This window comes from Gymnodraco acuticeps, unplaced genomic scaffold (genome assembly GCF_902827175.1).
Source record: "Gymnodraco acuticeps unplaced genomic scaffold, fGymAcu1.1, whole genome shotgun sequence".
Classification (NCBI taxonomy): domain Eukaryota; kingdom Metazoa; phylum Chordata; class Actinopteri; order Perciformes; family Bathydraconidae; genus Gymnodraco; species Gymnodraco acuticeps.
In genome coordinates this window covers 10,448-36,561 of record NW_022990305.1, presented here as the reverse complement: position 1 = coordinate 36,561, position 26,114 = coordinate 10,448, and the positions used below count along the sequence as shown (strand labels likewise).

Genomic DNA, 26,114 nt, shown 5'->3' with positions numbered 1-26,114 from the left:
TCTGCCTACAGCACTTGGGTTGTAGGGTCAAGATGCGGAGAACGCTTCGCTGATTGCTGCACGGATAGAGTAACACCTTTATGGTTTGCCTGCAGTCCTGACATCTATCCCATTGAACACTTGCAGATCAGTGTGCGCAACACATGACTCATTCCTTCCTTGAGCAGCAGTGGAAATACTTTATTATCTTCCAGACTTTAAACACAGAGTTTTTATGGTTCACTTCGGGGTTTTCGTGCTGGGCTTCTCTTTGGCTTTCTGGAGCTTCACGGCAGCTCACAGAGAGGATGAAGGTAAGCTCCATTTATTGTTTTGCTTGTTATTCATTCAAACGGCTGTCAGAAGATAACTTTTAAAAACCACACAAACCGACATATATCGCTAAACTCAAAGAGTCAAACAGCGTCTGTGAGTGGGGAACGGACAGTTACATGTTTTATAAGTTAATTTGTTATATCATTTTAAGTTTCTCTTATCGACTCTAACCGCTCCTTTCTCTTTTTAAGTGGGACCTGCGTGCTCATAGCATGGCTCACATGTACGTGCGTGATGACGTATCACGTTGTCATCTTTTCATTGTAATACTATCTCCTCATTTTGTTATTTTATTTCTATGTTATTATGCTAACAGTAAATACATACCAGAGCCTATAATAAGTAAAAGTCCTCACTCATTGAGAGTGGTACTGAAGTAAAAGTATTTAAGTATCTTCATGAAAAAGTACAAAGAGTAAAAATACTCATGCTGTAATAATATCTGACTCATCTCCAGGTCATACAGGGACTGTTTAATGAAGGCTGATTCAATATCTGACTCACAGCAGAATCAGTCTAGACTATTCTAGACTGATTTCAAGACTCAAGAGATCATGTCTTTCCCTGAGGGGGTGTTAACTATAATTAGACCCAGACCTGACGTAGTGTTTATTTTCTAACTTAAACCTTTGGAGCCCGTCCAACATGTTATCTGATAAGCAGGACGGTTAAACTGGCAGGAAGATCAGCCACTGAGCCACAGCCTCGCAGTATGCCAACAAAACACAGTCCAGACTCAACTCATGCTATATCTTAGTTTTGTGACCAGAAATCAACCAAAAGTCAAATATATATATATATATGTTTATATAGGATATACATATTTGTTTACATTTTTGTATATTTATATTTTCTTAAAGTTCTCCTGTCTATTCTATCAACATGTGTCCCCTCTTCTTCATGTCTCTTCTACATCAACATGTGTCCCCTCTTCTCCATGTCTCTTCTACATCAACACGTGTCCCCTCTTCTTCATGTCTCTTCTACATCAACATGTGTCCCCTCTTCTTCATGTCTCTTCTACATCAACATGTGTCCCCTCTTCTCCATGTCTCTTCTACATCAACATGTGTCCCCTCTTCTCCATGTCTTTTCTACATCAACATGTGTCCCCTCTTCTCCATGTCTCTTCTACATCAACACGTGTCCCCTCTTCTTCATGTCTCTTCTACATCAACATGTGTCCTCTCTTCTCCATGTCTCTTCTACATCAACATGTGTCCCCTCTTCTCCATGTCTTTTCTACATCAACATGTGTCCCCTCTTCTTCATGTCTCTTCTACATCAACATGTGTCCCCTCTTCTCCATGTCTCTTCTACATCAACATGTGTCCCCTCTTCTCCATGTCTCTTCTACATCAACACGTGTCCCCTCTTCTTCATGTCTTTTCTACATCAACACGTGTCCCCTCTTCTTCATGTCTCTTCTACATCAACATGTGTCCCCTCTTCTTCATGTCTCTTCTACATCAACATGTGTCCCCTCTTCTTCATGTCTCTTCTACATCAACATGTGTCCCCTCTTCTTCATGTCTCTTTACATCAACATGTGTCCCCTCTTCTTCATGTCTCTTCTACATCAACATGTGTCCCCTCTTCTTCATGTCTCTTCTACATCAACATGTGTCCCCTCTTCTTCATGTCTCTTCTACATCAACATGTGTCCCCTCTTCTTCATGTCTCTTCTACATCAACATGTGTCCCCTCTTCTCCATGTCTCTTCTACATCAACATGTGTCCCCTCTTCTCCATGTCTCTCCTACATCAACATGTGTCCCCTCTTCTTCATGTCTCTTCTACATCAACATGTGTCCCCTCTTCTTCATGTCTCTTCTACATCATCATGTGTCCCCTCTTCTTCATGTCTCTTCTACATCAACATGTGTCTCCTCTTCTTCATGTCTTTTCTACATCAACATGTGTCCCCTCTTCTTCATGTCTCTTCTACATCAACATGTGTCCCCTCTTCTTCATGTCTCCTCTACATCAACATGTGTCCCCTCTTCTCCATGTCTCTTCTTCATCAACATGTGTCCCCTCTTCTCCATGTCTCCTCTACATCAACATGTGTCCCCTCTTCTTCATGTCTTTTCTACATCAACACGTGTCCCCTCTTCTTCATGTCTCTTCTACATCAACATGTGTCCCCTCTTCTTCATGTCTCTTCTACATCAACATGTGTCCCCTCTTCTTCATGTCTCTTCTACATCAACATGTGTCCCCTCTTCTTCATGTCTCTTCTACATCAACATGTGTCCCCTCTTCTCCATGTCTCTTCTACATCAACATGTGTCCCCTCTTCTTCATGTCTTTTCTACATCAACACGTGTCCCCTCTTCTTCATGTCTCTTCTACATCAACATGTGTCCCCTCTTCTTCATGTCTCTTCTACATCAACATGTGTCCCCTCTTCTTCATGTCTCTTCTTCATCAACATGTGTCCCCTCTTCTTCATGTCTCTTCTACATCAACATGTGTCCCCTCTTCTTCATGTCTCTTCTACATCAACATGTGTCCCCTCTTCTTCATGTCTCTTCTTCATCAACATGTGTCCCCTCTTCTTCATGTCTCTTCTACATCAACATGTGTCCCCTCTTCTTCATGTCTCTTCTACATCAACATGTGTCCCCTCTTCTCCATGTCTCTTCTACATCAACATGTGTCCCCTCTTCTTCATGTCTCTTCTACATCAACATGTGTCCCCTCTTCTTCATGTCTCTTCTACATCAACATGTGTCCCCTCTTCTTCATGTCTCTTCTACATCAACATGTGTCCCCTCTGTGGAAAGAGACTCTGAAAGTTTCAGGAACAAAGATTCTCTCTCTTTTTGATCCATTTCTATAAAAACCTGTCTGAAAATGAACTGATCAGATTTTGGCCACTTTATGATGTCATAACGATGTGTTGTCTTGTGTAACCATTAGCCAATCAGCAACCAAGGTAACCCCCCCCCCCCCCCTTTTCACCTGAATCTCCTCTAGAGCACCATTGAGTTCTTTGTAACCACATCTCTCTCAGAGGGGCGTGGGCAGGGGCTCCTTATGTTCATCTAAAGTAACAGACAAGAGAGGCTTCTCAATACTCAAATTTCCGCTCCTCGACTCCTCGGTCCTCGGGTAGTGACCCGGAAATGAATTTCAGCGCGCCATGTTGAAGGACGTCTCATTTCTCTAAATGCACTTCGAGGATCGAGGACCGAGGATCGAGCGTCGAGGAGGCTCTCTGGAGGAGCTCTAACCGAGGATACACTGATGGTTCCTCCACGGCTCCTCCACGGATGCATTTCCGGGAACGGTGGAGGCGTGACGCACGGCCGGACTTATCTCAGCCAATCACAGCTCTGCATGCATCCCCTGGATATTATTTTAGAAACTGCTTTCATCGCGTCGCGATGTTTCCAGAGAGAACAGCTGTGAGGTCCGTGCAGAAAGCAGAGCAGTGTGTATAATATCACTCAGTATAACAGGCCTACTCTCTTTATTTGCTTTAGTTTAGTTGATATCTACAAACAAAGAGTCCAGATGTTTCTAAGACCATTTAGTGCTTCACATAATAAAATACACAACGGCTTATGCTTTAGGAGCTGTAGGTGTGTGTGGTACAGTGTGTAGGTGTGTGGTAGTTAGGTGTTGTGTGTGGTACAGTGTGTAGGTGTGTGTGTGTGGTACAGTGTGTAGGTGTGTGTGTGGTACAGTGTGTAGGTGTGTGTGTGGTACAGTGTGTAGGTGTGTGTGTGTGGTACAGTGTGTAGGTGTGTGTGTGTGGTACAGTGTGTAGGTGTGTGTGTGTGTACAGTGTGTAGGTGTGTGTGTGGTACAGTGTGTAGGTGTGTGTGTGTGGTACAGTGTGTAGGTGTGGGTGGTACAGTGTGTAGGGTGTGTGGTACAGTGTGTAGGTGTGTGTGTGTGGTACAGTGTGTAGGTGTGTGTTGTACAGTGTGTAGGTGTGTGTATGTGTGTGGTACAGTGTGTAGGTGTGTGTGGTACAGTGTGTAGGTGTGTGTGGTACAGTGTGTAGGTGTGTGTGGTACAGTGTGTAGGTGTGTGTTGTACAGTGCGTAAATGCGGCGGACAGACGGGTCTCAGTTGGTTTGGTGTCCTCTGCTTACTTTTAATAGGCCTACTTGTAAATACAACTTTTGGCCCGTAATTTCAATTCCCCATTTCAGCGACCAGAGAGAGGGGGGGGGATATATCCAGTCTCTGATTGTGTTACGTTATTATGAGAGTGCTCTCATACTTTAAATTGTATATATTTATATAAATATATTTGTGTGTGTGTCTGTAGCCTGTTATTGTCTCATTATACTCTCAATGAATTCAAAGTAAATATGTGGGGGAACAATGTTCAGCTGATCTAACAGAGATACAGCGCTATGACAAAACACTCGACAGCTGATGCAGCTGTTGCCACGTAATAATGAACAGACGTCTCTTTAAAATGACCGCTCAGAGGAGAGGAGTTCTCATTGCTTTAAACGTCTGCTGCTTCCCCTCCTCTCTCCTCGGTTCCTCTCCTCGGTCCTCCGCTCGCATCTCCTGTGGGCGGGACTAAGTCTCGAGGAGGGGAGTCGAGGAGGGGACATTTGAGTATTGAGAAGCCTCTAGACTAGAATCAGCACTTTGGAAACAGGGCTGAAACAGAGGGGATTATGGGTAATGCTGCAATGATCTGTTTGTTGTTTCAGCCAATCAGAGACAGGCTCTGGATATATCTGAGACCTATAATATATTGATGAAACACAGTATAATAGGGGACCTTTCAGATAACTCAAACATATCCAGGGTATGTTGAACTGGCTTCAGATGACAGGTCACATGATCTGATCACACCGGCGTGATGGTCGTCTCTTAAGGGTTAATTAACATACATATTTAATTTTGTATAAAACTGCAGATTTCTGTCCAGAATGTTCAGTGAACAAGAAGAAAAACACACCCTTTCATTTTGGGGTTTTTATATTATTATCATATATTAAGGTGTGGTTGAGACTAGAGGCCATATGGCTGTTTTCACTGTTCACTGATCTCAAAGCAGAAAGTGTTTCCTGATTCAGCTCAAATAAATGATAATGTTGATATCTGGCGCCACCTAGTGTCAGACATATATTACTGTTCCTGGTGTCAGTCCGCTGAAGTATTTTGATGACTAAACATACAGAAGGCTCGTCTCAATACCCCTCCTCGGCTGCAGTCGAATAGTCCGTTCAGCTTAGGAACCTTCCTAACCGAGTGAAATGACCCGGAAGTCCCTCAGTGGCAGCCATGATAAGTGCCGTTCAAATTCTCTAGATCAGGTGGGTCAAACTCAATTTCATCGCGGGCCACATCAGCGTTATGGTTGCACTCAAAGGGCCGGTTGTAACTATATAATATATATATAAAATAATGTATTATATTACATTATTGCCTCTGAATTGGATTATTATCGGATAGGGTAATAACTAACTACATTTGAAAGCAGAAGTCCAGGCCAAATAATTGCAAGTCTCTTCAGTGCGCATGTCACAAAACGAGATGCATTGTGGGACATGTAGAGTCCCTCTGTGTCTCCTCCACAGGAACATAGCTGCAGTTTAAAGAGTCCCTCTGTCTCCTCCACAGGAACATTTGTAGTGAATGTGACTCAGACGTCCTATCAGGCAGAGGAGAACCAGAACATCACCCTGGAGTGGACCTTCAGCACCAGAAGAGACACTTCACTCAGATCCATTTCTACCTTCTGTTACCTTTATACTGAGGACCGAACCTTAGTCCTGTTTCATCTAAATGAAGGAGTTGAATCCCCAGAGTCTCAGGATCCTCAGTTTGCAGGACGACTCCAGTGGGACAAAGACGTCCTCACAGAAGGACGCCTCACACTTCATGTCTCCAGACTCAGGACCAGTGACTCTGGATTGTATCGGTGTGACATACTCGTCATACCTGATGGGAGTAACTCGAACAGATGCTCCCTCAACGTCACTGGTGAGTCGGCTCTGCAAATATTTGTTATTAAGTTGAAGTTGGGAGTTTGGAACGAACCAGAGACTCCAAACACAGGAAGTCGGGGACGGATTGGCCTCTACTTCACACTGGGACATTGAGATGTTTGTTATGGTACCGCTGTACTATTTTTGCTGCTTCTTCTGAATATTGTTCTGTAAATAATTACATATGTTTTTTGTAGAAGCAAAACCCAACAGCACATTGAAGACAGAATTACAAACTCCAGATCCAAACCAAGAGACGGATGTTAAAGGTGAGGAAAATAACTAAGTCTTAAAGGTCCCATGACATGGCCATTTCTACTGATCATAGCTCCATTGTTGAGTCGACTAGAATAGATTTATACTGTTCAATGTTCCAAACTCACATTGGTTTCTCACAGCATCTCTGTAGAGTCTGTGTATTCACTCTCTGTCCTACACGGCTTGTTGGAGCTCCTGCCCCCCCCCCCCCCCATGAGCCCACTGTGCTCTGATGTGTGTGTGTGTGTGTGTGTGTGTGTGTGTGTGTGTGTGTGTGTGTGTGTGTGTGTGTGTGTGTGTGTGTGTGTGTGTGTGTGTGTGTGTGTGTGTGTGTGTGTGTGTGTGTGTGTGTGTGTGTGTGTGTGTGTGTGTGTGTGTGTGTGTGTGTGTGTGTGTGTGTGTGTGTGTGTGTGTGTGTGTGTGTGTGTGTGTGTGTGTGTGTGTGTGTGTGTGTGTGTGTGTGTGTGTGTGTGTGTGTACTGAATATCTCTCTGTTTTCCTTGTCTCCACATCAGTTGGTCAGCCTCCACTGCGGGCCCTGGTTCTCTCCGTCTGCATCGTACTCGTCATGGTAGTTTTTGGGTTTGGAGTTACACACTTCCTTTTAAAACGATGTGTACATGAGAAGGAAACCAAACGTTGTATCATTTGATGAAACCAATTCCTGCTTCGCTGCTCAAAGTGGATTTGAAGAAGGAATCTAGAAGACAGGTTTGTGGAAAGAAGAACATCCTGTTAGAGGAACTTTAAATCTCTGGACAGACGATCAGTCACTACATTAGAGGACATCGACTTCATGGCAGCGCTGCTCTAAGTGTGTTTAACTTTAGTCCACTGACAAAAGGAATGATATTTGTGAAGATTTTCTTTTGCCCTCAAACCTTTATGTCCGTCGTCCTCTTCTTGCCTGAAGGAGTGTTCCTTTACAAATATACATGTTTGTTTACTATATTGTCCCACAGATGCCTGTTGCACTGAATGATTGTGGGTTCAAACTTCCTCGTCTAACAAGTTTTTGCACTTAAATGAAACTAAGTTAAATCAGGTTGCACCTCACATCAACAAGTGACACTGACTTTTATCCACCCCATAATAACACTATGCATTACGTTAATACACATCATGCTCAGTTTTAAATGTTTAAATCCTGCACATCATGCTACCTCTTTGAAATCAGCACAACTGTCCACTTTAATGCAGTATATTGTCATATTTTACTGCATTCAGTTTCCCACATTATTATAGTTTGTGTAAATATTGTCTTTAATTATTTCTGGTTACGTGTTCTTCTTTCTGTCTTTGAATGCAGCACTTACACCAAAGCTAATTCTCAGTGACGAGCGGTGAGGTTCATGGCTGGTGAGGCACGGACTCTTTCAGAGTCACATTTACAAATATTATATTCTGACCTTAATCGAAATATTCTGTTATTTTCAAAAGCTTTTTTAGTCTGATGTTTCGATTCATTTCAAACAGACCGTTCAACAAAAGGATACCCAACATCTAAATATTGGATTGTTCTTTCTTAGTAAGATCCCATTTTCATTACCAATGTGGTCTTACCTTGACTTGAAGATGAAGTCCATGCTCTCCTTCTGGACAACAATCTCTATTACTTCTTTGTAAAAGTCCTCCTTATCTTCCTCTAGTTTCAAAAGTCTAGCTTGTTGTTTGCGTCTACCGTCTCTGCGTAGAATAACAGTAGCAACAAGAACCTGTGGGCTCACTTGCGCCCCCTTCAGTGCGGCAGAGGTTATGGCTGCCTCCCCTGGTGCTTTTTTCATTGCCGTTGTATGATGAGACCATGAGACCAGCGAGCCTAAATATCATATATACGTGAAATAAGTTATTTAGAGACTATGGATGGCGAGGATAAATGTAATAAAGGGATCTACAAACATTACATTGGTGACATACAGTGAGATGGTGCAGGCATGCGCTTAGGGCCCGCTTTCCAGCCAGTTTCTGTGGGGTGACGCATTCTGAGGTGAGGCAGAGCTCATCTGTGCCTCACCTCACCACACAGTAAAAGAAACTAATCTATGAATTTCAATCTGGCTTTAGAACATCCCACTCCACTGACACATGCCTTCTTTATTTGAGCGACCACATCAAACAAGAGGTGGACGAGGGCAAGTACTGCGGCATGGTGATGCTGGACCTACAAAAGGCTTTCGACACTGTCAATCACCCCATTCTGATTGACAAGCTAAAAGCAATTGGTTTTAATAGACTATCGGTGAGCTGGATGCAATCCTACCTGGAGGGGAGAGAACAGATGGTGGAGGTAAACGGTACTCTGTCCCCCCTCCCCCCCTCCCAGTGAGCTGTGGTGTTCCACAAGGAAGCATATTAGGTCCGTTACTGTTCCTAATTTATGTAAATGACATGTCATCAGCATGTGACTGCAACTTGTTCCTGTTCGCGGACGACTCAGCCCTGCTGGTCTCTGACAGGAACAGGTTGCAGGTTGAAAAAACCCTCAGCTCCGAGCTCGGCAGAATCTGCACCTGGCTCGCCGATAATAAATTATCATTACACCTGGGTAAAACAGAGTCCATTCTCTTCGAAACATAATCTCAGCAAATCCGACGACTTCTCAGTTGCAGTGGGCGACATTATTGTAAGAAGGAAATTACATACCTAGGATCTATTCTTGAGGCAAACCTCTCCTGTGACAAAATGGCATCCAATGTAATAAAAAAAGTCAATCAAAGAACTAGATTCCTATACCGGATCTCCTCTCTGGTAAACAAGAACACCCTGAAAACTCTGGCAGGAGCACTCATTCAAGGGTACTATGACTATGCTTGCACGTCATGGTACCATAGCACCTCCAAGGCGCTAAAAATAAAACTTCAAACATCGCAAAATAAACTGGTCAGACTACTGCTTGACCTTTCATCTAGAACCCACCTCACCTCTGCCCACTTTGACAACCTAGGATGGCTTAGAGTAGACGACAGAGTACAGCTACTTGCAATGGGCCTGGTCTACAAGATCCACTACACCTCTATGGTACCCATGTACATGTCAAAATTCTTCCCAAAGGTCAAGGAATACCATGATCATAACACCAGAGGGAGCTCCACAAATCATGTGAAACCCAGATTTGGCACAAAAAAGGGGGAATACACGTTTCGCAATTATGCCACATCAAGGTGGAACGCTCTTCCCACAACTGTAAAGGAAAGTAAAACTATACTTACCTTCAAAACCTCTCTTAAAGAGCACCTTCGGGGGAGAGCATTGCAAAACTGGCCCCGGTAATGGTACAAATCAACCTGTCGTTCAATGGACAGCTTCCCCCCCCCCATCTATGTATATACTCGCATTTTAGACTCTGTTACTAACTGTATATCTGTAGACTTGGTATGTCTTAAATGTCCGGTTAGGATGTATTAGAACGAAATCTAAAATGAAAATTGTAAATAAGCAATCTGTATGTAAAAAACCACCTGTATGTAAATTGTAAATAAGCCATCTGTATGTCTTATATGTCTTAAAGGATATGATGAATTGGAAATGGGGGGCCCTGATGTAAACAAGACGAAAGTCTTTATCTGGTCTGCATCCCCTTAACAATTGTATGTTTTGAGCTGTACTGTACTGTACCCAATATACAAGCTGTTAATAAACGTTTCAATCAATCAATCAAACCATGACGTAGAGAGTGAAAGTACCCGGAGGTTCTGCTCTCAGCATGGCTCACTAACCCCACTCCAAACCGCCCCCTCCTACAGAGTGAACTCCAGGGTCCCTCAACAGTGTTAATAAATACTTCTGATGTTATAGCTCATTAGTTATTGAAATAGTCCCATACAACATATTTATAATGTATTATAATAAAATGGACCCGTTTTCTAGACTAGAGGTATATGATCCTAAGTAAAACAAATATGAGGTAACCATGAAGTTGTAACCATGACGCGAATGGAATGAACGTGTATGTTTACCATGCTAATAAAGCAGCTTTGTTTTGTATTATGATTAGGGAGCGGTTTGGAACTGGGCCAAGGAAAGCAAGTGAAACCTGCAGGGCGGGGGAGCAGGGACGCTGATATAAAGACGTAGTGGAAACACCTGCTTCATTCATTCATTCATTCATTCATTGAGAGGCAGTGGAGCTACTTTCTACTTCCAGACTTTAAACAGAGAGTTTTTATGGTTCACTTCGGGGTTTTCGTTCTGGGCTTCTCTTTGGCTTTCTGGAGCTTCACGGCAGCTCACAGAGAGGATGAAGGTAAGCTCCATTTGTTGTTTCGCTTTTTATTCATTCAAACGGCTGTCAGAAGATCACTTTTAAAAACCAGACAAACCGACATATATCGTTAAACTCAAAGAGTCAAACAGCGTCTGTGAGTGGGGAACGGACAGTTACATGTTTTATAAGTTAATTTGTTATATCATTTAAAGTTTCTCTTATCGACTAACCGCTCCTTTCTCTTTTTGAATAATGCACCCTCGTGCTCATAGCATGGCTCACGCGGAAAATATGTACGTGCGTGATGACGTATCACGTTGTCATCTTTTCATTGTAATACTATCTCCTCATTTTGTTGTGATTTTATTTCTATGTTATTATGCTAACAGTAAATACATACCAGAGCCTATAATAAGTAAAAGTCCTCACTCATTGAGAGTGGTACTGAAGTAAAAGTATTTAAGTATCTTCATGAAAAAGTACAAAGAGTAAAAATACTCATGCTGTAATAATATCTGACTCATCTCCAGGTCATACAGGGACTGTTTAATGAAGGCTGATTCAATATCTGACTCACAGCAGAATCAGTCTAGACTATTCTAGACTGATTTCAAGACTCAAGAGATCATGTCTTTCCCTGAGGGGGTGTTAACAATAATTAGACCCAGACCTGACGTAATGTTTATTTTCAAACTTCAACCTTTGGAGCCCGTCCAACATGTTATCTGATAAGCAGGACGGTTAAACTGGCGGGAAGATCAGCCACTGAGCCACAGCCTCGCAGTATGCCAACAAAACACAGTCCAGACTCAACTCATGCTATATCTTAGTTTTGTGACCAGAAATCAACCACTTGAAAATGTTTTTGTTCTGCTTCTTAAATATGAACATTATCTGCACAAATCCAATGGACAAATCCCATTGGACCAGGGAGATGCTGCCTCCAGAGATACTTCATCCTTGCCCCGCTGTATTTAGCAGAAAGATTATAGTTAATCAAAAATACGACTTGACTCCTATTTTTTAAGGTTTATAGTTCCCCTCTGTGTTTTGGATTGTGATGGGTCAGACGCTGAGAGATGTCACGTACAATGTGTTGAAGTGCTAGCCAATAGGAGCACGAGTGTTGCAATGTGATGTCACCATGTTCCTTAACTCCGGGGTTTTAGCCTTTGCAGACCATTTACATGCACACAAACCTGTAACAAACTACAGGAGAGGGAAAACCCCAGAAAGCAGAATTTTTTAAAACGATACAATTCCTAAGGTTTTGTTATAAAAGTCTCCCTGGTCCCCGGCTTGAGCTTCAACATCAGGATCCATGTATCTGTGATCCTCTCCAGAATGGAAGCAGTCATCATGCACACAGCTACAGTTGGGATACCTTTGTTATCATGTGGACTCTCACATTGGAAGAGGACATTCAGTATTTTCACAACAGGTTTATATTTCCCCTCTGTGTTTTTCAGGGCGTCATCTGATTGGACCAGGACAGCCAATCGAGGCCTCTGTGGGCGATGACGTAATCCTCCCGTGTTCTGTGTCGCCCGACTACAACGTTGAGGATCTGACGGTGGAGTGGTCCCTTCCCGACCTGAAGCCCGACCCCTCGGACCGCCTCAGTCGCGTCGACTACGTCTTTGTGTACCGGAGGAGGAGAGAGGAAGTGGACATGAAGCTGCAGGAGTTCATCGGGAGGACGGAGCTGTTCGAGGACGAGCTGAAGGTCGGAAACATCTCGTTAAAGATCAGCAACGTGACGCTCGCTGACGCCGGAAAATACCGATGTTTCATCCCAAAGTTAGAGGGCGGCGTGAAGGAGGCGGTCGTACGACTCGTTGTTGGTGAGAAGATTGTTTGTAATGTTAGCGCTGAACTATTTGTGTTTCTTCTTATTAATATATATAAAGACATATACATGTGTCTGTTGATTGTGTGTATAGGATATATATAATTGTATTCGGGATTGTGGGAAACGGTATTTCGATGTCTCTGTCTGCACACAAAGCGAAAGATTGACCATAAAGTTGACTTTGATATTGTTCTGTAAATAATAACACATGTTTTTGTTTTGTTTAGAACCCAGAGCCAACAGCACGTTGACGACAGAAACACAAACGAATTCTCAAACTCCAGATCCAAACCAAGAGACGGATGTTAAAGGTGAGGGAAAAACTAAGTCTTCAAATAAACGAAAAGGAACAAAATGATGAAAAAATGATTTTGTGTTTTAGCCGTTACTGAATATCTCTCTGTTTTCCTTGTCTCCACATCAGTTGGTCAGCCTCCACTGTGGGCCCTGGTTCTCTCCGTCTGCATCGTACTCGTCATGGTAGTTGTTGGGTTTGGAGTTGCACATTTCCTTTTAAAACGATGTGTACGTGAGAAGGAAACCAAACGTTGTATCATTTGATGAAACCAATTCCTGCTTCGCTGCTCAAAGTGGATTTGAAGAAGGAATCTAGAAGACAGGTTTGTGGAAAGAAGAACATCCTGTTAGAGGAACTTTAAATCTCTGGACAGACGATCAGTCACTACATTAGAGGACATCGACTTCATGGCAGCGCTGCTCTAAGTGTGTTTAACTTTAGTCCACTGACAAAAGGAATGATATTTGTGAAGATTTTCTTTTGCCCTCAAACCTTTATGTCCGTCGTCCTCTTCTTGCCTGAAGGAGTGTACCTTTACAAATATACATGTTTGTTTACTATATTGTCCCACAGATGCCTGTTGCACTGAATGATTGTGGGTTCAAACTTCCTCGTCTAACAAGTTTTGCACTTAAACTGAATTGAACCAGGGTGCACCTCACCAAGTACTTCTAAAGTAGGGTTTAGCATTCAACGCTAGCTTCTGTTAAACATAGCTTGCTGAAATCTCTGCCTTTTGATTGGTGTTTATTAACGAACATAACACACCTCCAAAAGCAGTAATCTATGTTGAGACAATTCGAAAATATTGTGAATGATTAAGACGATACTAAATGTACATCATTCAAGTGACGCTATGAATGTTTAAAAAGAAAGGAACAATTTAAATGTGAATTTGGTTGCTGTTATTACATGTATTAATGTGCAGCAAGAAGGAGAGCAAACGTTATATGGAAATCATTTCAAATGTTGATTTAAATTTGGAGTAACTTTTGTTTGTATGATTGAAAGAATCGGCTAAGAGTTGTCTAATTGAGGACACCCGATAAATGGACTAAACACGATTTAAAACCACCTTTAATCTGTTATAATTCTGTTATGTTATTCTAACTCATTCTTAGCAACCCATTTCTATCAAATAAAGTCTAAGTTTTCACGGTGCGACCTGATTTAGTAAATCAGTGATGAAGCCAAATCCAGACTTGAAGAATATTCTGTTTTTTTAAGGTTATTTATTATTTTTTACGGTCTTACTTACAACCAGAGGAAACGGATGTCCCGTCCTATCGAAGCGGATTATATTCTGTAAAAGTGTGAATATGTTGTTTTTTTAGGATGTGTTGTTCTGCTATTTTGTATTTCTTGTATACAGACTGATTGTAAAACCATTCGGAAGGCATTTAGTGAATGAAAAAGCAGGTTCCGCACTCTGTTCATGGTGAAGACATGCTTCAGTTGAATGTGTCTCCTCTGTTCTGTTTTAGCACTGAATGAAAAAGAAACGGTGGATTTGAAAGGAGAAATGTTTGTTCCTCTCGGGTCTTCAGAAGTGTTTAAACTGCATGCATGCTGCAAATAAACACTTGTTTGAACACTACAGTGTGTCTGCTGAGTCTTTACATAAACGTTGAGTGACACTGACTTTTATCCATCCCATAATAACACTATGCATTACGTTAATGCGCATCATGGGAACGACATCTTGTTGTTTTTTAAATGTGTAAACCCTGAACATCTCTGCTCCATGCTTTGGAATCAGCACAACTCTCCACTTAAATACTGAATATTGTCACTTTATTATATTTTACTGCATTCAGTTCCCCACATTATTATATTTTGTGTAAATATTGTCTTTATTAATGTTTGGTAATGTATTCTTCTTTCTGTGTCTTTGAATGCAGCACTTATACCAAAGGTAATTCCTCGTGTAAATACTTAACACAAAAAGTAAGGACATTTGAGTTTGGTAGATAATGTCTTTGTTGTAACAAAGCTTTTTTGCAATACATCTTTTACTGTTGGAAAGCCTGTTATCTTACCTTTCCAATGGTACCACATTGTGAGGAACAAGCCTTTGTCGGATGAGCAGCAGAGTGGAGTCTGTGGGTTACGCCCAGGACAAATGTGACAAATCTCTTCTGCCAATGCCAAACAGCGGCCACTCCCCGGTCTCTACAGCGGCCATTATTATGTAGGGTTGCGTTCCAATAGTCCATTTAGCTTAGGAACCTTCCTAACGGAGTGAAATGACCCGGAAGTACGTCACTGGCAGCCATGATAAGTGCCGTTCCAATTCTCCAAATGAAAGGAAAGGAGGTTTCAAACTTCCTTTATAACCTCCTTTAGCTTAGGAACCACTGGACCTCCCTCACCGAAAGGAGAGGAGAAAATGCTGCCCCACAATGCATTGCAGCCGCAGCATTTGCCGTCACTCAACAGTCGGCCGTTCACGGAAACAACCGATTATGACCGAGAAATTATATCATGAAAGTTACGGTGCTTATTAAGCATTTTAAAACGTAGGTGGTAAGTTGCCAAAGTGCTTTGTTCTGAACGTTCATCAGTATTATAATCAAAGAGAGAAATATGAACGTTAGTTTTTACTGAAATGATCAAATAAAGTCAACATCTCACAGTCTTTACTGAGCTGTGGGGGGTTTGTTCAACTTTTAAAAGATGTTTGAATGGTGATATACACAGTGATAGATGTTAAGGACTAACGTTTATAATAAATACATTTGTATTGATTTTAAGATATTTTCATACAATCATACGTATTGGGATCATGTGTATTAATGTGGACCGGAGGGAGAGGGTGACGAGCAGAAGTTTCACTTTCCTTGTTTATTTCAATTCCAACTTTAGTCCTGAATAATATGTTTCTCTGTTGTCCCCGTTCATAAAGCATAAAGCAACAGCATCAGAGCACAGAGTCTCTAGATGAGTTTACAGGAGTCCCTCGTTCTTATTAAACATCCATGTTGTAGTCATAAACACGTCGGATAGTGAAAGTGCATTCGGATTCTCTAAAGTACCCGCGGTCTCTTCTCCTAAGTCCTTTTGAATTCTCCTATCCACTATCCCTTAACCCCGTGACGTTTCACTCAGAGGTCAAGGAATAGGAGATAGGGTTAGAATTTAGGAGCTGATTTTTGGATTATCGGAACGCAACCCAGGACTGCCTTCCCCTTCCGTTCTGCCTTCCCGTTCCGTTCTGCCTACAGCACTTGGGTTGTAGGGTCAAGATGCGGAGAACGCTTCGCTGATTGCTGCACGGATAGAGTAACACCTTTATGGTTTGCCTGCAGTCCTGACATCTACCCCATTGAACACTTGCAGATCAGTGTGCGCAACACATGACTCATTCCTTCCTTGAGCAGCAGTGGAAATACTTTATTATCTTCCAGACTTTAAACACAGAGTTTTTATGGTTCACTTCGGGGTTTTCGTGCTGGGCTTCTCTTTGGCTTTCTGGAGCTTCACGGCAGCTCACAGAGAGGATGAAGGTAAGCTCCATTTATTGTTTTGCTTGTTATTCATTCAAACGGCTGTCAGAAGATCACTTTTAAAAACCACACAAACCGACATATATCGCTAAACTCCGGTCAAACAGCGTCTGTGAGTGGGGAACGGACAGTTACATGTTTTATAAGTTAATTTGTTATATCATTTTAAGTTTCTCTTATCGACTCTAACCGCTCCTTTCTCTTTTTAAGTGGGACCTGCGTGCTCATAGCATGGCTCACATGTACGTGCGTGATGACGTATCACGTTGTCATCTTTTCATTGTAATACTATCTCCTCATTTTGTTATTTTATTTCTATGTTATTATGCTAACAGTAAATACATACCAGAGCCTATAATAAGTAAAAGTCCTCACTCATTGAGAGTGGTACTGAAGTAAAAGTATTTAAGTATCTTCATGAAAAAGTACAAAGAGTAAAAATACTCATGCTGTAATAATATCTGACTCATCTCCAGGTCATACAGGGACTGTTTAATGAAGGCTGATTCAATATCTGACTCACAGCAGAATCAGTCTAGACTATTCTAGACTGATTTCAAGACTCAAGAGATCATGTCTTTCCCTGAGGGGGTGTTAACTATAATTAGACCCAGACCTGACGTAGTGTTTATTTTCTAACTTAAACCTTTGGAGCCCGTCCAACATGTTATCTGATAAGCAGGACGGTTAAACTGGCAGGAAGATCAGCCACTGAGCCACAGCCTCGCAGTATGCCAACAAAACACAGTCCAGACTCAACTCATGCTATATCTTAGTTTTGTGACCAGAAATCAACCAAAAGTCAAATATATATATATATATGTTTATATAGGATATACATATTTGTTTACATTTTTGTATATTTATATTTTCTTAAAGTTCTCCTGTCTATTCTATCAACATGTGTCCCCTCTTCTTCATGTCTCTTCTACATCAACATGTGTCCCCTCTTCTCCATGTCTCTTCTACATCAACACGTGTCCCCTCTTCTTCATGTCTCTTCTACATCAACATGTGTCCCCTCTTCTTCATGTCTCTTCTACATCAACATGTGTCCCCTCTTCTCCATGTCTCTTCTACATCAACATGTGTCCCCTCTTCTCCATGTCTTTTCTACATCAACATGTGTCCCCTCTTCTCCATGTCTCTTCTACATCAACACGTGTCCCCTCTTCTTCATGTCTCTTCTACATCAACATGTGTCCTCTCTTCTCCATGTCTCTTCTACATCAACATGTGTCCCCTCTTCTCCATGTCTTTTCTACATCAACATGTGTCCCCTCTTCTTCATGTCTCTTCTACATCAACATGTGTCCCCTCTTCTCCATGTCTCTTCTACATCAACATGTGTCCCCTCTTCTCCATGTCTCTTCTACATCAACACGTGTCCCCTCTTCTTCATGTCTTTTCTACATCAACACGTGTCCCCTCTTCTTCATGTCTCTTCTACATCAACATGTGTCCCCTCTTCTTCATGTCTCTTCTACATCAACATGTGTCCCCTCTTCTTCATGTCTCTTCTACATCAACATGTGTCCCCTCTTCTTCATGTCTCTTTACATCAACATGTGTCCCCTCTTCTTCATGTCTCTTCTACATCAACATGTGTCCCCTCTTCTTCATGTCTCTTCTACATCAACATGTGTCCCCTCTTCTTCATGTCTCTTCTACATCAACATGTGTCCCCTCTTCTTCATGTCTCTTCTACATCAACATGTGTCCCCTCTTCTTCATGTCTCTTCTACATCAACATGTGTCCCCTCTTCTCCATGTCTCTTCTACATCAACATGTGTCCCCTCTTCTCCATGTCTCTCCTACATCAACATGTGTCCCCTCTTCTTCATGTCTCTTCTACATCAACATGTGTCCCCTCTTCTTCATGTCTCTTCTACATCATCATGTGTCCCCTCTTCTTCATGTCTCTTCTACATCAACATGTGTCTCCTCTTCTTCATGTCTTTCTACATCAACATGTGTCCCCTCTTCTTCATGTCTCTTCTACATCAACATGTGTCCCCTCTTCTTCATGTCTCCTCTACATCAACATGTGTCCCCTCTTCTCCATGTCTCTTCTTCATCAACATGTGTCCCCTCTTCTCCATGTCTCCTCTACATCAACATGTGTCCCCTCTTCTTCATGTCTTTTCTACATCAACACGTGTCCCCTCTTCTTCATGTCTCTTCTACATCAACATGTGTCCCCTCTTCTTCATGTCTCTTCTACATCAACATGTGTCCCCTCTTCTTCATGTCTCTTCTACATCAACATGTGTCCCCTCTTCTTCATGTCTCTTCTACATCACATGTGTCCCCTCTTCTCCATGTCTCTTCTACATCAACATGTGTCCCCTCTTCTTCATGTCTTTTCTACATCAACACGTGTCCCCTCTTCTTCATGTCTCTTCTACATCAACATGTGTCCCCTCTTCTTCATGTCTCTTCTACATCAACATGTGTCCCCTCTTCTTCATGTCTCTTCTTCATCAACATGTGTCCCCTCTTCTTCATGTCTCTTCTACATCAACATGTGTCCCCTCTTCTTCATGTCTCTTCTACATCAACATGTGTCCCCTCTTCTTCATGTCTCTTCTTCATCAACATGTGTCCCCTCTTCTTCATGTCTCTTCTACATCAACATGTGTCCCCTCTTCTTCATGTCTCTTCTACATCAACATGTGTCCCCTCTTCTTCATGTCTCTTCTTCATCAACATGTGTCCCCTCTTCTCCATGTCTTTTCTACATCAACATGTGTCCCCTCTTCTTCATGTCTCTTCTACATCAACATGTGTCCCCTCTTCTCCATGTCTCTTCTACATCAACATGTGTCCCCTCTTCTTCATGTCTCTTCTACATCAACATGTGTCCCCTCTTCTTCATGTCTCTTCTACATCAACATGTGTCCCCTCTTCTTCATGTCTCTTCTACATCAACATGTGTCCCCTCTGTGGAAAGAGACTCTGAAAGTTTCAGGAACAAAGATTCTCTCTCTTTTTGATCCATTTCTATAAAAACCTGTCTGAAAATGAACTGATCAGATTTTGGCCACTTTATGATGTCATAACGATGTGTTGTCTTGTGTAACCATTAGCCAATCAGCAACCAAGGTAACCCCCCCCCCCCCTTTTCACCTGAATCTCCTCTAGAGCACCATTGAGTTCTTTGTAACCACATCTCTCTCAGAGGGGCGTGGGCAGGGGCTCCTTATGTTCATCTAAAGTAACAGACAAGAGAGGCTTCTCAATACTCAAATTTCCGCTCCTCGACTCCTCGGTCCTCGGGTAGTGACCCGGAAATGAATTTCAGCGCGCCATGTTGAAGGACGTCTCATTTCTCTAAATGCACTTCGAGGATCGAGGACCGAGGATCGAGCGTCGAGGAGGCTCTCTGGAGGAGCTCTAACCGAGGATACACTGATGGTTCCTCCACGGCTCCTCCACGGATGCATTTCCGGGAACGGTGGAGGCGTGACGCACGGCCGGACTTATCTCAGCCAATCACAGCTCTGCATGCATCCCCTGGATATTATTTTAGAAACTGCTTTCATCGCGTCGCGATGTTTCCAGAGAGAACAGCTGAGAGGTCCGTGCAGAAAGCAGAGCAGTGTGTATAATATCACTCAGTATAACAGGCCTACTCTCTTTATTTGCTTTAGTTTAGTAGATATCTACAAACAAAGAGTCCAGATGTTTCTAAGACCATTTAGTGCTTCACAAAATAAAATACACAACGGCTTATGCTTTAGGAGCTGTAGGTGTGTGTGGTACAGTGTGTAGGTGTGTGTGGTACAGTGTGTAGGTGTGTGTGTGTGGTACAGTGTGTAGGTGTGTGTGTGTGGTACAGTGTGTAGGTGTGTGTGTGTGGTACAGTGTGTAGGTGTGTGTGGTACAGTGTGTAGGTGTGTGTGTGGTGGTACAGTGTGTAGGTGTGTGTGGTACAGTGTGTAGGTGTGTGTGGTACAGTGTGTAGGTGTGTGTGTGTGGTACAGTGTGTAGGTGTGTGTTGTACAGTGTGTAGGTGTGTGTATGTGTGTGGTACAGTGTGTAGGTGTGTGTGGTACAGTGTGTAGGTGTGTGTGGTACAGTGTGTAGGTGTGTGTGGTACAGTGTGTAGGTGTGTGTTGTACAGTGCGTAAATGCGGCGGACAGACGGGTCTCAGTTGGTTTGGTGTCCTCTGCTTACTTTTAATAGGCCTACTTGTAAATACAACTTTTGGCCCGTAATTTCAATTCCCCATTTCAGCGACCAGAGAGAGGGGGGGATATATCCAGTCTCTGATTGTGTTACGTTATTATGAGAGTGCTCTCATACTTTAAATTGTATATATTTATATAAATATATTTGTGTGTGTGTCTGTAGCCTGTTATTGTCTCATTATACCGCACTCTCAATGAATTCAAAGTAAATATGTGGGGGAACAATGTTCAGCTGATCTAACAGAGATACAGCGCTATGACAAAACACTCGACAGCTGATGCAGCTGTTGCCACGTAATAATGAACAGACGTCTCTTTAAAATGACCGCTCAGAGGAGAGGAGTTCTCATTGCTTTAAACGTCTGCTGCTTCCCCTCCTCTCTCCTCGGTTCCCCTCCTCGGTCCTCCGCTCGCATCTCCTGTGGGCGGGACTAAGTCTCGAGGAGGGGAGTCGAGGAGGGGACATTTGAGTATTGAGAAGCCTCTAGACTAGAATCAGCACTTTGGAAACAGGGCTGAAACAGAGGGGATTATGGGTAATGCTGCAATGATCTGTTTGTTGTTTCAGCCAATCAGAGACAGGCTCTGGATATATCTGAGACCTATAATATATTGATGAAACACAGTATAATAGGGGACCTTTCAGATAACTCAAACATATCCAGGGTATGTTGAACTGGCTTCAGATGACAGGTCACATGATCTGATCACACCGGCGTGATGGTCGTCTCTTAAGGGTTAATTAACATACATATTTAATTTTGTATAAAACTGCAGATTTCTGTCCAGAATGTTCAGTGAACAAGAAGAAAAACACACCCTTTCATTTTGGGGTTTTTATATTATTATCATATATTAAGGTGTGGTTGAGACTAGAGGCCATATGGCTGTTTTCACTGTTCACTGATCTCAAAGCAGAAAGTGTTTCCTGATTCAGCTCAAATAAATGATAATGTTGATATCTGGCGCCACCTAGTGTCAGACATATATTACTGTTCCTGGTGTCAGTCCGCTGAAGTATTTTGATGACTAAACATACAGAAGGCTCGTCTCAATACCCCTCCTCGGCTGCAGTCGAATAGTCCGTTCAGCTTAGGAACCTTCCTAACCGAGTGAAATGACCCGGAAGTCCCTCAGTGGCAGCCATGATAAGTGCCGTTCAAATTCTCTAGATCAGGTGGGTCAAACTCAATTTCATCGCGGGCCACATCAGCGTTATGGTTGCACTCAAAGGGCCGGTTGTAACTATATAATATATATATATAAAATAATGTATTATATTACATTATTGCCTCTGAATTGGATTATTATCGGATAGGGTAATAACTAACTACATTTGAAAGCAGAAGTCCAGGCCAAATAATTGCAAGTCTCTTCAGTGCGCATGTCACAAAACGAGATGCATTGTGGGTCATGTAGAGTCCCTCTGTGTCTCCTCCACAGGAACATAGCTGCAGTTTAAAGAGTCCCTCTGTCTCTCCTCCACAGGAACATTTGTAGTGAATGTGACTCAGACGTCCTATCAGGCAGAGGAGAACCAGAACATCACCCTGGAGTGGACCTTCAGCACCAGAAGAGACACTTCACTCAGATCCATTTCTACCTTCTGTTACCTTTATACTGAGGACCGAACCTTAGTCCTGTTTCATCTAAATGAAGGAGTTGAATCCCCAGAGTCTCAGGATCCTCAGTTTGCAGGACGACTCCAGTGGGACAAAGACGTCCTCACAGAAGGACGCCTCACACTTCATGTCTCCAGACTCAGGACCAGTGACTCTGGATTGTATCGGTGTGACATACTCGTCATACCTGATGGGAGTAACTCGAACAGATGCTCCCTCAACGTCACTGGTGAGTCGGCTCTGCAAATATTTGTTATTAAGTTGAAGTTGGGAGTTTGGAACGAACCAGAGACTCCAAACACAGGAAGTCGGGGACGGATTGGCCTCTACTTCACACTGGGACATTGAGATGTTTGTTATGGTACCACTGTACTATTTTTGCTGCTTCTTCTGAATATTGTTCTATAAATAATTACATTTGTTTTTTGTAGAAGCAAAACCCAACAGCACATTGAAGACAGAATTACAAACTCCAGATCCAAACCAAGAGACGGATGTTAAAGGTGAGGAAAATAACTAAGTCTTAAAGGTCCCATGAGATGGCCATTTCTACTGATCATAGCTCCATTGTTGAGTCGACTAGAATAGATTATAACTGTTCAATGTTCCAAACTCACATTGGTTTCTCACAGCATCTCTGTAGAGTCTGTGTATTCACTCTCTGTCCTACACGGCTTGTTGGAGCTCCTGCCCCCCCCCCCCCCTATGAGCCCACTGTGCTCTGATGTGTGCTGTTACACTGTCCGCCCTTTGAGGCTCGAGGGGCCGACAGTGTGAGCTGGATTACTGGTGCTGTTTCTGTGTGTGTGTTGTGTGTGTGTGTGTGTGTGTGTGTGTGTGTGTGTGTGTGTGTGTGTGTGTGTGTGTGTGTGTGTGTGTGTGTGTGTGTGTGTTGTGTGTGTGTGTGTGTGTGTGTGTGTGTGTGTGTGTGTGTGTGTGTGTGTGTGTGTGTGTGTGTGTGTGTGTGTGTGTGTGTGTGTGTGTGTGTGTGTGTGTGTGTGTGTGTGTGTGTGTGTGTGTGTGTACTTTGATGAATTTGTGTTTTAGCCGTTACTGAATATCTCTCTGTGTTCCTTGTCTCCACATCAGTTGGTCAGCCTCCACTGCGGGCCCTGGTTCTCTCCGTCTGCATCGTACTCGTCATGGTAGTTGTTGGGTTTGGAGTTACACACTTCCTTTTTAAAACGATGTGTACGTGAGAAGGAAACCAAAGTTGTATCATTTGATGAAACCAATTCCTGCTTCGCTGCTCAAAGTGGATTTGAAGAAGGAATCTAGAAGACAGGTTTGTGGAAAGAAGAACATCCTGTTAGAGGAACTTTAAATCTCTGGACAGACGATCAGTCACTACTCCAACTTTGAGTGGAGCCAGAAGTTGGAGTACCAAACACTGACTCCAGGTACTCATCTGAGCTCTGCCTGCTCGCTCGTCGCTGCTCCTGCGCGCTCGTCGCTGCTTCGGACCGGAGGTTTGTGGAGGCGGTTTGTGGAGGCGGTTTGTGGAGGCGTTGTGAGGGCTCGTGTTCGCTTGTCGTGTGCTGGGAGCGGAGGAGGATTGTCACGGAGGAGGGCCCGTGTTCTGCTGGATCGGAGGCCTGCTCTGGTGCCATCCACCCGTCTTGGTTCCGGTGTGAAGGTCTGCTCCTGCCTGTTTCTGCTTCTTTGCTAATGATGTGAGTGACCACTGTGTTGTCGCCACAATTAGGGACACTAAGGTCCAAAAGGTTAAACCACGTATCATCACAAAGAGAGACAAAAAACACTTTGTGGAGCAGGGTTTTTTACATGATCTGTTTGATTTTGATTGGGGTCAAATCTATCTGTGTGCTGATGTAGAAACCGCATGGTCTTATTTTTATCTTGGTTTTATGAAAATTATAGATAGACATGCACCTCTGCGTACATTTAGAGTGAAGGGACGAGACAATCCTTGGTTTTCTGCTGAGCTGTCCAGTCTCCTTCATGAGAGAAGTAATGCTTGGGCTAAGGCTAGGAAATCAGGCTCAGAGGTAGAATGGCTACGTTTTAGGCAGCTAAGGAATAGCTTCACATCTCAAATAAAAAGTGCTAAATCAAAGTACTATCTGTCAGTTACCACAGAAAACCTGAATAATCCTAGGAAATTTTGGAAAGCCATAAAATCGATATCCACCGGTGAGATCCGTAATGAGCTACCTCCGTGCCTCACCACAGTATCTGGCTCTATATCGGACAGGGCTACTATGCTAAATTGCTTTAATAAGCATTTTGTGTCCTGTGGCTCTCTGTTTGATTCTGTCACTCACTGTACTTCTGCTTCTGTGAACGCTCCAATCCGTGACTCTGAACAATGTGGTCTGGAAAACCCTTTCAGTTTTACTCCTTTTACTGTTAATGTTGTTCATGAAGCATTATCCAAGTTAGATCCCAAAAAGCCGGCTGGTCCGGACAACGTAGAGCCTTTCTTTTTAACCTCTCCCTCAGCACGAATACAATTCCAAAAGTATGGAAGTCAGCTTATGTCCTGCCTTTGCTAAAAGGAGGGGAGGCAACTATTTTAAATAGCTATAGGCCAATCTCTAAGTGGTCAGTTCTGGCTAAGGTTCTTGAACGCTTAGTGAGTGAACAGGTAAAGGTGTTTTTATGTACAAATGACATCCTGTCTAAACATCAGTCAGGCTTCAGAAAGCAACACAGCACCATCACTGCCACAATGAAAGTGGTGAATGACATTACGAGTATTTTAGACAATAAGCAGAGTTGTGCAGCTCTATTTGTTGACCTGTCCAAAGCGTTTGATACCGTCGATCATCATATCTTAAAGCAGAGGCTACTCAGTATCGGCATGTCCAGCCATGCAGTGGGTGGTTTGTGAACTACCTCTCTGAAAGGTCCCAATGTGTTCACTTTGATGGGCTGTCTTCTGAGTGGTTAAACATCACTAATGGTGTACCACAAGGTTCTGTTTTAGGTCCACTTTTATTCTCCATATATATCAACAGTTTAGGTGAAAATGTGGATTAAGCTACTTTACATTTTTATGCTGATGATACCGTGATGTACTGTGCAGGTCCCTCCATTAAAGAGGCTGGTGTTAAATTACAGGCTGTTTTTAACATTATTCAGACTCAGCTCTCTGAACTAAAGCTTCTTTTAAATGTTGATAAAACCAAGGTAATGCTGGCTGGTCTACCTGCATGTGCCATCCGACCTCTGCAGCTCATCCAGAATGCAGCGGCTCGTCTGGTCTTCAACCTTCCTAAATGTTCCCACACCACTCCGCTCCTCCGCTCCCTTCACTGGCTTCCGGTAACTGCTAGAATCCACTTCAAGACAATGGTACTTGCTTACCATGCTGCGAATGGATCTGGCCCTTCCTACATCCAGGACATGGTTAAACCGTACACCCCAGCGCGTGCACTCCGCTCTGCATCAGCCAAACGACTCGCTGCACCCTCGCTGCGAGGGGGACCCAAGTTCCCATTGGCAAAAACACGTGGGTTTGCTATCCTGGCTCCAAGATGGTGGAATGAGCTCCCCATAGACATCAGGACAGCAGATAGCTTGCACACCTTCCGGCGCAGACTGAAAACTCATCTCTTTCGACTCCACTTTGAGCGATAGAACTATTAACAAAGCACTGTTATACTAATAAAGGGCTGGCTTATCTAAAGCCAGTTGAGTAGCACTTGAAATGTGTGGCTCTATGAAACCTGATGTACTTATATGATTCTGTTTTCTTCAAGGTTGTGTCTTCCTGGTCGAATGTACTTATTGTAAGTCGCTTTGGATAAAAGCGTCAGCTAAATGTAATGTAATGCTCTTTTCTAAAGCAAAAAAGACACCAGAGCCTGTTTTAGATATTGTAACTACGCAAGGAATAATACTTGAAGTGGTTACCTGTTACAAATAC

At 42.9% G+C, this 26,114-nt stretch overlaps 2 protein-coding genes across 7 annotated transcripts in view; both read left to right on the top strand.

Moving 5' to 3' along the window:
• The window catches only part of LOC117550341, a 28,262-nt gene extending 20,307 nt beyond the window's left edge, over positions 1 to 7,955 (top strand). For 2 of the 3 annotated variants that reach the window (XM_034222741.1, XM_034222742.1), the window contains exon 7: positions 7,061 to 7,955. In XM_034222741.1, the coding sequence (XP_034078632.1) occupies positions 7,061 to 7,197 (137 nt within the window). In that variant the 3' untranslated portion in view covers positions 7,198 to 7,955. The remainder of the gene's footprint in view (positions 1 to 7,060) is intronic. The other variant, XM_034222740.1, reaches the window with a different exon arrangement.
• Positions 29 to 25,412, top strand: LOC117550340. Of its 4 annotated transcripts, none has more exons than XR_004569613.1 (7): positions 29 to 293; positions 5,920 to 6,282; positions 6,485 to 6,556; positions 12,219 to 12,593; positions 12,829 to 12,912; positions 23,312 to 23,895; positions 25,376 to 25,412. XR_004569613.1 is itself a non-coding variant. In XM_034222739.1 (6 exons), the coding sequence occupies exons 1-6, from the start codon at positions 215 to 217 to the stop codon at positions 23,419 to 23,421; spliced, it is 1,083 nt and encodes a 360-aa protein (XP_034078630.1). In that variant the 5' UTR covers positions 29 to 214; the 3' UTR covers positions 23,422 to 24,045. The 4 variants fall into 4 exon arrangements, 2 of the variants coding, with proteins under 2 accessions (XP_034078630.1, XP_034078629.1); XR_004569612.1 differs by lacking the exon at positions 25,376 to 25,412 and adding an exon at positions 13,026 to 13,287 and having other exon boundaries at positions 23,574 to 23,633; XM_034222739.1 differs by lacking the exon at positions 25,376 to 25,412 and having other exon boundaries at positions 23,312 to 24,045.
• The last annotated feature ends 702 nt before the right edge of the window (positions 25,413 to 26,114 follow it).